The 11754-nt window shown below is 43.2% G+C and overlaps 1 protein-coding gene across 1 annotated transcript; it reads left to right on the top strand.

Moving 5' to 3' along the window:
* The first annotated feature begins 147 nt into the window (after positions 1-147).
* Positions 148-5099, top strand: NRAS (NRAS proto-oncogene, GTPase). The gene is made up of 5 exons (XM_066983201.1): positions 148-353; positions 1403-1581; positions 2051-2210; positions 3755-3878; positions 4532-5099. Exons 1-4 carry the CDS (start codon positions 243-245, stop codon positions 3872-3874), a joined length of 570 nt encoding a protein of 189 aa, XP_066839302.1. The 5' UTR covers positions 148-242; the 3' UTR covers positions 3875-3878; positions 4532-5099.
* The last annotated feature ends 6655 nt before the right edge of the window (positions 5100-11754 follow it).

The following is an 11754-nucleotide window of genomic DNA, read 5'->3' as shown; positions in this document are numbered from 1 at the left end:
GCCGCGCCTCCCCCCCCCCCCGGACTGCCCGCGGGGTCACGTGGCGGGGGGGAGGGGGGGGGCAGCGGCCGCTCTTCCGGCGCCGGCTGCTGACGGCGCGGCGGGGCCGGAAGGCGGAAGCCTCGCGGAGGGGGGGGGGGGGGGGTGCTCCGCGGCCGCCGTGGGGCCTGGGGCGGCGGGCGGGCGGGGCGGGGACGGCTGCGCTGCGCTGCGCCGCTCCCCGCGCGGCCGCCGGGAGGGCGATGACCGAGTACAAGCTGGTGGTGGTGGGAGCCGGCGGCGTCGGCAAGAGCGCGCTGACCATCCAGCTCATCCAGAACCACTTCGTGGACGAGTACGACCCCACCATCGAGGTGAGGGGAGGGGGGGGGGGGCGAAGCGCGGGGAGCCGCGCGGGTGCTGGGAAGGGAGGGGACCGGGGGGGGTCTGGGGGCGGCTGCGTGGGGGGTGCAGCCGCTAGGGAGGGGCGGCGGGGGGGCGGGGGGAAGGTTTGGGGGCAAACGGAAGGCGCTTGGCTGGAGAAAATGCAATTAAGCAAGCCGGTGAGAAGCGCGATTCCAAACCAAAAAACAAAAGTGAGAGGGAAACCAGGGGCGGGTCACGTCCTGCGAATTTGTGTGAGACTTCTTTGTATCGGAGAGCGGGTGGAAATCCGGTTCTTCCTTCTCCCCCCCCCCCCCCCCCCCCCCCCCCCCCCCCCCCCCCTTCAAACCTTCGCTGTAGTTCTTGGTGTATGTATGCTTTAAATGTATCCACTTTAACAAGACTGGCGATTTTTGTGACATAGTATCTGAACGCCATTCAAGAATGATATTAAAAAAAACGAACCTTTGAGAGTTTTGAACAGGTGGTATGAAATCCGCATCCGTTTGTCCTTGGTCAAACAATGTACGTACGTAAGGAATAAGGAGCCTAGACGCTGCTGTGGACGTTTTGCTTAAAAAGCCAAATGTGAGATCAAAATGTGAGATCAGTGTGCACGTGGTGAGGAATCCTGGAATAGCCCTTTGTCTCTTCTATTTATCGCTTTGTAAAGCAGAACGTAGGCAGCCAACAGTGGCAATGAAAAAGTCACCACTGACCTACATGGATCGTAGATGCTGACCGCAATGTTGTATCGAGAGTATTACCACTCTTTTCTTCTGTGCTCAAAATAAGGAATTTCTTAGGGAGAATATGACTTTTCTTTTTTGTTAGAAAGGTGGGAAGATTAAGATAACGTGCTGTGCGTCATATATACTGGTGTTTTTCCACTGTGTGTATGTGTATAAATAAAAAAGCTCTTCTGAATTATATGCATATTATTTTTTTTTAATTTATTTTTGCTCCTAATGCTGTCTGGTATGGAAAGTGGTAGTGCTATGTGGTTTTATAATCTATAATTCGCTTGTGTTTTCTGCAGGACTCATACAGAAAGCAGGTTGTTATTGATGGAGAGACATGCTTGTTAGATATTCTGGATACTGCAGGACAGGAAGAATATAGTGCTATGCGTGATCAGTACATGAGAACTGGGGAAGGATTCCTCTGCGTGTTTGCCATTAACAACAGTAAATCATTTGCTGATATTAACCTTTACAGGTATGATCTGGGTCTCTGCCACAAGGAGAAAAGATTGGAAAAGGCTTCGAGTATTTTTGTCATTAGACCTAGTAAAGACTAAACAATAGAAAAATACTAATTCTGCCTTCTTTCAGAAAGTTTATTTTAAGCTTATTTGCATTCTGTATATTTTTAGTCTATATATTATTAGTCAATGAGTGGGGCAGCTATCTTGGTTGTGTTTAATCAGCTGACGTTCAGAACATACAAAATGTTCTGGGTAAGAAGAAATGGGTAAGAAGGCAAAAGCACATTAGAGCAGAATTATACAAGGACTAGAGGATGGATTATAGGAAGTTGTTAAAAGTACTGCTGTAGGTTAGAACCCCTGACATCCTATCTAGTTTCAGTATATATTGTTGTAGCACAACATTGTTTGGATACTGAAGTATAACACCATTTATGTGTAGAAAATTGTTCATAATTTTATTTTATTTTATTTTCTAAGAGAGCAAATCAAGAGAGTGAAAGATTCAGATGATGTGCCAATGGTTCTGGTTGGGAATAAGTGTGATTTGCCCACAAGAACAGTAGACACAAAACAGGCCCAAGAATTAGCAAAAAGCTATGGAATCCCCTTTATAGAGACATCTGCTAAAACAAGACAGGTAAGATGCTTCTATTCTTGGTCAGACTTCTACTTGTACGCTAACTGAAGAATGGTCTAACTCTTTCACTTGTACTTTTATCTACGGAAGTATGTACCTTAAAATCAATTTGATTCTGGATAGGCTGGACCGATGGGCTGAGGTCCAGCTGAGGAACTGTATGAAGTTCAACAAGGCCAAGTGCCGGGTCCTGCACCTGGGGCGCAACAACCCCAAGCAGAGCTACAGGCTGGGAGATGAGTGACTGGAAAGCTGCCTGGCCGAGAAGGACCTGGGAGTACTGGTTGATAGTCGGCTGAGTATGAGCCAGCAGTGTGCCCAGGTGGCCAAGAAGGCCAACAGCATCCTGGCCTGTATAAGAAGCAGTGTGGCCAGCAGGTCTAGGGAAGTGATTGTCCCCCTGTACTCGGCTCTGGTGAGGCCGCACCTCGAGTACTGTGTTCAGTTTTGGGCCCCTCGCTACAAGAAGGACATGGACGTGCTCGAGCGAGTCCAGAGAAGGGCGACCAAGCTGGTGAGGGGTCTGGAGAACAAGTCTTACGAGGAGCGGCTGAGGGAGCTGGGCTTGTTCAGCCTGGAGAAAAAGAGGCTCAGGGGCGACCTTATCGCTCTCTATAGGTACCTTAAAGGAGGCTGTAAAGAGGTGGGGGTTGGTCTGTTCTCCCACGTGCGTGGTGACAGGACGAGGGGGAATGGGCGAAAGTTGCACCAGGGGAGGTTTAGGTTGGATGTTAGGAAGAACTTCTTTACCGAAAGGGTTGTTAGGCATTGGAATGGGCTGCCCAGGGAGGTGGTGGAGTCACCATCCCTGGAGGTCTTCAAAAGATGTTCAGATGTAGAGCTTAGTGATACGGTTTAGTGGAGGGCTTGTTAGTGTTAGTCAGAGGTTGGACTCGGTGATCTTGGAGGTATCTTCCAACCTAGATGATTCTGTGATTCTGTGTAATTTGCAAATTTCAGTTTTTGGTTTCATTACTGACTCTTACTTTGAAAGAGTTCTGTTTTTATCTCAGTGGGTGATGTTAATGAGAAGAGAGCTCATCTGCTCTAGCTGAGAAGTGCTTAGATTGTTCAGGTAGTCATCCCAGGGCTGTCTGGTTTTCTCATCTTAATGAAGGCCAATTATAAGGTTATTTTACAGAAAGAATCTCCCGCGTTGGTTTAATGCATTTCTTCGGAGTTACATTGAATCTGCAGCTCTTTCTCCATTAAATAGTAGCCAGAAATTCTAAGAATTTTAAAATGGGGGTGATTAGGCAAGAAGTAGCTTGTTGCATGCATGGGACCTCTCTATGGTTACAATTTGCCTTGTTTCTTTTAACGGCTGTTACTTTGGGTGTTTGCCTCAGAGGAAGAGTTAAGAATGCAACTGAAGCGTTTTAGGTAACTGGTTCCCTTCTCTAATGAACTGTGGGATAAGCTGGCAACTACTATTCCTGTAGAAGTATGTGTTTCAAATATGTCAAGGGATCCTGTGGTGGAAAGAACAGTGATCTCAAAAGATTCAAGAAAAAAGTACTTTACCTGGATCGTTTGCATTTCAGGGTGTTGAAGACGCTTTTTACACGCTGGTGAGAGAGATCCGGCAATACCGGATGAAAAAGCTCAACAGCAGTGAAGATGGGAATCAAGGCTGCATGGGATTGTCCTGCATTGTGATGTGATAAGGTGAGCTGTACTTTAAGTTCTTCTTAAGGCTTCTTGTCTGTATGTCTTTCAGTTGTTGATAAGCACAGCTTAGAAATAATAGCTGCTATAGGTTTTTTTTTTCCCTTATTATACAGCCCATTGATACCCAGAGATTTTGATCCTACAGTTAATTACTTTTTTTTTTTTTTTTGGTCAATAGATAGCAAAACTTAAGGAAAATTCTTTTCGTAACAACCTTTTGGCTGCAGCCTGTAGATTTCCACTGAAATGATAATAGTGTGATTTTTCTATATCACACTTGTCAGTCTCCTTCCTTTGGGAAACATTTGTTGTTTTTCTATGACTATTTGGAGAATGCATAATTTCTGTCTTGTGCACAAGTAACACCTGAACTAGAAAGGGGAACGTGCAATTCTGTAGTCACCGTTTGCTGCTGATTGATTGATTTCTGCAGAATTTATCTTGAGCTATGTTCCTCTGCAATATGTAATGCAAGTAATGAGATGTAGGAGTGCCCCAGCTGAGTGAGATTCTTTACAATGGTTGCCTAAAAGATGTCGCTCATCACTGTAAAAACAGGGAGACCAGTCCAGGACTTGTACTGCATTGTTGCACTGCGCATCTACCACAAATTTGTAAAGTGGCTAATTAGAGGTGCCTTTCTGTTCCAGATGCCAGGAGTACATGGTTCAGATGTAGCTGCTGGACGAGTCTCGATGCTACTGTATTGCGTCTCATGCTGATGCCCTGCAGTATTTTGGTGCCAGTGACCAGAATCTTGGTACCAGTTAATTAGCACAGGGTCCTTTTCTGTGCTCCATCTGAAGAAAACATCTCTGGTGTCTACCTCCTTGCTCAGCTAACAGAGCAGTCACATCTCTTGGTGTACTGGGATTCTTTTCTCACTGTGTTGCCTGGGCTTGTTCAAGAAGAAAACCAGTCACAAGAAAAGTGAATTACAGAGACTAAATGCTGTGAAAAAGATCTCACTTTACCTCTAGAGTAAAAGCTAGAAGTAGTGTTTGTTCCCTTTGTATCGGATACAGATTTGCAGTGTTGTCAGAGGAGTGGCAGAAATGGTTTTGCCACCTTTAAAGCTCCTGTCACTTACCAGATTGGTATCTGCTGTCTGTGCACCCACACAGCATATTTGCAACATCTGCATTGTACCAGGAGTACCACTTAACTGGTCAACTGATCTTTTATTTTTCTGTAATAAAAAGGAGATACCTTTGCTAATTTAAGTGCCTGTTTGCTGAGAAGATCTGGAGTTGTAACCTGTTCCCTTGGGCTGAGGAAAGTCACAAGGACTGGAATATCTTGGGAGCTTGTTGTCTTAAGTAGGCAAGTCTTGTGTGGAGGATCTGTTTGCATGGTAGATTACTAAAACAGGAATTTGTAAGCTGAAAGATTCAGCAGGTGCTTGTAAAACTCTTGAACTAGGGAGGGGAACATACTGCATCCATTTTTGATCCATCAGAATGGATCAATCCACCTCTTTTTAGGTGGAACTGTGCGTATTCTATATTGGTTTTCTAGAGCGTTTGGATCTTCCTTTTCCAGGTTGGACCAAATTAGTCAGCTGTTCACTTTAACATTAACTGCCAATATTTACGGACAGATAGTTAATCTAATAACTGGAGGTTAGTTTGGGCAGTTGTTACTCAGCTCTGTCTGTAACTTGCAAATTATTTTATTCTGAATTATTTTCTTACCACTGGACCATAAATGTAGTCTCTTCAAAATGGCTCTGTAAAATGTAGGTGGAGAGCCTCCGTGTCGTGGAAGGAGTCTGGGATTTGAAGTTGACTGTAATTGGTGCAGTGGTTGTCACGGATGTCCAGGCTGAAGGGAGAAAGCAATGAGCTATAACAAGAAAGCTGAGCTAACTTCTGATTGCAGCATCCTTGCAAAATGAGGAAGGGATTCAGTGATGTGTACGCAGAAGGTGTATGATATACCGATGGGAATTCTGGGTTTTTTGTAACAGCCTCAAAGTACCACAGAATTGCTGCATAAGCTGGGTGAGTTCTTCCTAGAACACAACATTGTCACTTTATGTAAATGGGACGTACAAATGTGGTCCCTGTTGTAAAGCCTACTAGCGTTCATTGGAGTACCATGTCCTTCCTTAGTTCTTGTGCTACTGATACTGGGTTCTGTTGTGTGTGATCAGGCAACATTTCTCATAGCAAAGCTGAATACCCAGTTACTGTCTGATGGAAGAGTAATGAGTCCCCAGCCTACAGAGGGAGTATTCAGTCTGCAGAACTAGTGTGAGTGTAGATAACTGCAAGAGGCTTAATTTCAGTTTGTTGGTGTCAGATTCCTACATCTTCATTTGAAGTTGAAAATTCCAAATTGAAATCAGAAATCAGTAAATAGAGAAAAAACTTCCTTTCAATACTTCTTCATCCACTAATTACATTCTTAATTTTCTTCTTGGAATGCAGAGGATCAATCTGTATCATATTTTCTTTATCCTTGATACTCCAGATAAGTATTTTAGCAATTTATTTTATTCTTGACGGATGTGACACTGATGAGAATTTAAAATACATTAATTTTACATGATTTTCCAGTGACATACTCAGTAGAGGGTAGCATTATGGATAACGCTGGCTGTGACTTGAGTTCATTTGAAGGTGATATTATGCTTGCAAGTTAAACGTGACAGAATCATGATCATTGTGAGCTACCTGTAATCACCAAGCAGTTTTGTTGTTGTTTTTGGTGTTCTTTTGGTGTTTTTTTTTCTTGGTGCAAGAAAAGTTGTTTGTGAAAGCGTTCTTTGAGCCCTGAAGCAGGAGCTCACTGTCCCTGGAGTTGTGTGACGTACTGTTTGCCCACTTAATAAAATTACAGAAAAAGATAGCTTTGGGGATACACATCTGGTTGCATGGATTCAGCATTTTGGAAAGACAGCAATGCGGAGTTTGTGCTATGTTGAATGGCGAGTTTATTGTAGGTCCATTATGCTTTTGGACTACTTGGAAAAATTTGGAGCTGCTTCTCTGGCAGGCTTGACTGCATAGTTCAGAGCATGGCTGCCTGCTGCCCATGGCCACAGGAAGTGTTTTGCAGCTGGCAGTTGGTGTTTGAAGGCTGTGTGGTCAGGTGTGAAAATTAAACATTCCTTTTGATATGGATTCATCATAACTTTCTACATTGTTTGGCATGTTCTACATGTCATTAAAAGTGTACTAGCTGGAACTTCAGAATTTGTGAATTCTCAAAATCATATGGGAGCTGGCAACTGAATCTACTTTCTCTTAGGTGTTCTCTTTCTCTTGGGCTGTATAAAATTTTAAAAGGGAAGGAGGCCTGTAAAGCAAGTACTTGGTCAGCAAGTATTTTACTGTTGGAACCAGAGGGATCATGCATCAGCTTTCAGGATGCTGTAGAGCTAACTTACATGGGTGGTACTCCAATCTATGATATTTTTGGTTCAAATCTATTAAGTGGTTTTACAAGATCAGGTTTTGTACCAGTTATGAGCACGAAGTAAATGACTGTACTTGGTTTCCAGCCGTGTATATATACACATATATATGAGTTATTGCAGTCAGTGAAGGTCCCTGGCAGTACATAATGGATATGCATCACATGATGCGTTAGGGCAAAAGTCAAGTCTGAGGAGCCATCTTCTTATGGGTTTGGGTCTGGGAGTCGGTACTTTTAAACAGAACAGCTGAAACCCTTTCTGAAGTTCTGGGACGAGGCAATGTCAAGTGCTACCCTTGCCTTTTAGTTTCGCCAGATAGATGAATGCAAACATTCAATGTAAGGTTCTTATGTCTAGCACAACCTACTGCTAGAGACACTTCTTTATGGAGCTGTGTTCTGTCCCACTCCCATGCAACCCTTGTGATGTTTGAGGAACATGTAAGCAGATGATTTGCTATCAGAGAGGTTTCAGTGCCAACAGAAAAAAAGTTTTGTGTCCTGAGTCCCTGCATGTTCATGCTGAGCTGCGATCTGTGACAGGGCATGAGCAGACCAGAAGGGAAACCCACACTATCTCATGCTGGAGCACAACTCTGGCCCTTCTTTGTTCTGTTCTATGTGCCCTTTCAGTTGAGGTGTTAAGATTTCTTAGAACTTTCCAGGGTATATGGTAATACCCATTTTACAGCTTGCCCAATTAACATCTGTTGATGGTGTTAAGTTGGACTTGGGAAAGCGGTGTGTTTGCCGGGAACAACTTGAGTGTGATGCAGTTCTTTAATCAGGGCTTTGCTAGCTGTGATTTTCAGGTATAAAATGCAACTGGCTTTTAAAAAAATATTTAACAGCAGCTTGTGGATGGTCAGCCAAATGTTACTGTGATTTTGGTGGCAACTCGTAGAGCACTGTGGAAGGACCAAACCCTAAAAAACTTTTGGAAAAATAATTTACAAGGTAAGCACACAAGTTTTTGCACGAGACGGTTCCCTAGAAATGGTTTTCTAGATTCAGTCCAAATGTTCTTATTTTGAACTAACAGCACTACACTGTTAGTACTAAGCTAACTTCATTATCCTAATAAGAACAGGCCATAAACAGCCTTGAGGTAAAATATTTTAAAAAATGTGTAATGTTCTTGTTCAAAAATTACCAGTGCAACTAATTGTAAAAATGTTTGTTACTGTTGACCGAGAACAGCCATTTAACAAGATAGTGTAACACCGTGGCTGGTTAATGTTAGTGCCCTACTCCATGGTCTTGTTCAAAAAGCATTGTTCAGATTTTGTTTTCATTGACATCAGAAACACTTCGGATGGTAACCATGATGCTGAAGTAGACACGTTTTTTAGCACAGTTAAGTGATGTAGAAAGAACTGGATTTCAAGCAATTTCAAGCCTGTGGGGGGAGGGAGATTAAAGAAGGTTTGTATCGCGTTCTAATCCTGTACTTAGTCCTTCATTACCCTGCAACCCTAAGTGACTGTGTGCAGCCTCCGGGATGGCTGGATACTGTTGGGAGGTGGACTTTTTTTTTTTTTTTAATCCAAGGGCTAATTTGTTGTTACTTTGTGTAATTATCTGCTTTCAGTAATGCATCTCTGTTGGTTTGGAGTAAATTATTTTGCTTCTTAAATAACTTTTTTAAAGAATAAACTTTGTGAATTCTTTGGTTGTTTCTTTTGTGGTAGTGAGCTGGGGGCGGGATCACATAACTGCCTTTCAGAAGGCTTATCGGTGCTATCTGCTTTCTTTACAGGGTTTAGATTTACTCAGGTCATTGATTCCGTAATGCAGCATGAGCAGCTGTGTTATGTATGTCCACTATCACACCAGTAAGGGGTGAGGCAGGCTTTGAGACATACTACAGGCTTGTTCCAGAGCCCAATTTTAATGACTTCACTAGTCTGTTGTCGTGCTTCTTGCTTTAGTTTTGTCTTTGTGATCCATCATAACTTTTTTGTTGACTTTGTCCTTGAAAAAGATGCTTCCTAAGAGCAACAAAAGGTGAGAGAAGATTTATTCACTTCATGTCCTATGACTGAAATCAGCTATAAAGTTCCTGCTGTGTCCAGATCATGCTCTTTGTTAGGCGTTTACATTGCTTAACTCAGTCTTCTGAAATAGTTCTATATTGGCTTTTCTCCTGCATAAGGCAAATTGTATCGGACCACTGTAAATGTGCTACTAAGACATGGTGGCAGGCCTCTGGAACCCAGAGTCCAATCTGTTTTCTATGTAAGGAACTGAAAAATAGACTCTTAGTAACAGAAGACTTCACAAAATCACAGTGCAGCTATTGTAAAGCACTTTAAAATAAATGAAGAATCATACATGTGAGCTTGGGTTTTTCAGCTCCCTTTGTGTGTGCTGGCTGGTTTCCACACACTCAGGAGTGTTGGGAGTCTAGAGACGCTGCAAGGTTGGATGGAGACGCTGCCTTCTTGCACCTTTAGCCTCCGTGTCGCAATCCAGAGCTGTGAATTGTGGATGCTCAGATTAGAGTCTGCTGGACCTGACGTTTCCTTAGCAGTGAATCCCCAACTGTTCTCATTGCTGAGTATTCCAGCCATTTTTACCATCCTCAGCATCACAGGAATTCCAGCTTAGCTACGAGTTATTTGGTATTTCCATAAATAAAAGTGAATGGCATTAAAACAGTAACCTTGTTTCCTTTTTTTTTTTTCCCTCCTTCCCTGAGCAGCTATAGGTAGCCAGTCATGATGAGACTGGTCCCAGCTGGTACTAGTTTCTGTGGAAAAGTTGTTGCCCATCCTGGCATGGGGCTGCATTCTGAGAAAAAGTAACTTACAGTAAAGCAGCAGGTGCTGTCCCGCGTTGATTAAAGTTATCACGTGCTAAGGGCCTGGAGCTGAAGAAGCGCTGGTGAAGTTTACCTTTGAAAAGCACTTCTTCCGTTGCCCGAAAGATCCCCTTCCCTTGATGCAGATTCTTGTTCTATGCTAGGTATAAAACTCCTTGTATTGTGTAGCTGCATTAGTTGTTGCCTGTTCCATGCGAGATTCAGAATCATGGTACAGATGGATGCTTAAAAGAGAGGCTTTTCTTGGCTAATTAGGGAAGTTTTTCTACCTTATAATTATCTGTAACAATCTGTTACTAGAAGCTATTTCCCATCTTATCAAAGGACTCCGACTTTTGTTCCATGTTGGAGCAGAGGCTGATTTAAGCAGCCCTAGAAGAATCTGTGCAGGGGATGAGTAAGAGCAATGTGAGGAGAGAAGAAACTTTTGAGGCTCCTTAATGCAAGCACATCAAGAAGTGCACTTGTGAGTTTCCATGTCACATTCCTCTGTTAATACTTCTCCTCTTCAGGAATTGAAATCATTTGCTAGCAAAACTTGCCTGTAGACTTTTTGGACAGCAACCCCTCTGATAGAGCTGCTCTGCTAGGCAGATTGGAGGAAGAGTTTGCTAAATACCCTGAGCTGCCAAATTCCTGGCATGTTTGGCTATTTTTCTTTGAGTGAATCTAGGCAGAATGAAGGCATTTCAGAGATAAAGTATGGGGTTTTGTTTTGTTTTTCAGAACACCTCTAAAGCCTCTGGGCGTGAATCACTTTCCAGCTAAAAACAACTGGGGAGATGCCCTGCTTGCATTCAATACCTCAGTTTAAAGAGGCTGTAGTTCTAACTTTAGCTCAGCATACCCAACCTTTACTCATATTTCTACCATGAACCCAACTAATTTGACCCTGTGATTTAAACAGCCAGGGGATCAAGAGACCTCTTGAAGAAGGTAACCTCTGCACCCTAAAGGTTATCTTTGGTTTCAGATGTGAATCTCAAGACCTTGATATGTCTAAAAAAGGTTGGGGACAGGTCTAATCCTTGTGGCAGAGCAAACAACCAGGACATAGCTTTTATTGATCTTAAATGGAATAGTTGAACAATAAGGCAGTTTGGGGCAAACCGGTAAATGAGTAACAAGAATAATTCAGAAAGTGAAGACTCTTGTCAGTCTGAGAAAAGAGACTGGGTATTATTACAGATCAAGACTGTAACAGCATCCCAGGTTTGCCCTGTTGGCTGCACCTCTGCTTGCTGGGGAGGAAAATCAACTGATATTCTTGGGGAATATCTGGGAAATGGGGCTAAAACTCCCTGAGTTATGGAGAATTTCCTAATTGTAACCCAGCATGTCTTAAAATTATGCACATCAAGAAGTGTTCTTCCAGAGAGAATTTCTGGATGCTTTGGAAATCATCTCAGCTGGAGATGCAGAGCAAAGTCCCAGCTCATCTTACTTGACTGACTGGTTGTGCCACAAGTTTCTCGTGCACCCCATGAACAAAATCTATGACTTCTGCTTTATTTCATACTCTATGTCTTAGACAAGCAATTCTTTCACTTATACCAGCCATCTTCTGAGACAAGACCTTTTCTTAGCCGTTCCTACAAAATATAGGACAGGAAGCACTTAACGTGT

This window comes from Anser cygnoides, chromosome 25 (genome assembly GCF_040182565.1).
Source record: "Anser cygnoides isolate HZ-2024a breed goose chromosome 25, Taihu_goose_T2T_genome, whole genome shotgun sequence".
Classification (NCBI taxonomy): domain Eukaryota; kingdom Metazoa; phylum Chordata; class Aves; order Anseriformes; family Anatidae; genus Anser; species Anser cygnoides.
This window is presented reverse-complemented; position numbering and strand designations above follow the sequence as displayed.

Excerpts from the sequence above, each read along its gene's own strand:
- NRAS (XM_066983201.1), top strand. The coding sequence starts at position 243 with ATGACCGAGTACAAGCTGGTGGTGGTGGGAGCCGGCGGCGTCGGCAAG. Across the intron at positions 354-1,402 it reads AGTACGACCCCACCATCGAG|GACTCATACAGAAAGCAGGT; the intron begins GTGAGGGGAGGG and ends TGTTTTCTGCAG. Across the intron at positions 2,211-3,754 it reads CATCTGCTAAAACAAGACAG|GGTGTTGAAGACGCTTTTTA; the intron begins GTAAGATGCTTC and ends TTTGCATTTCAG.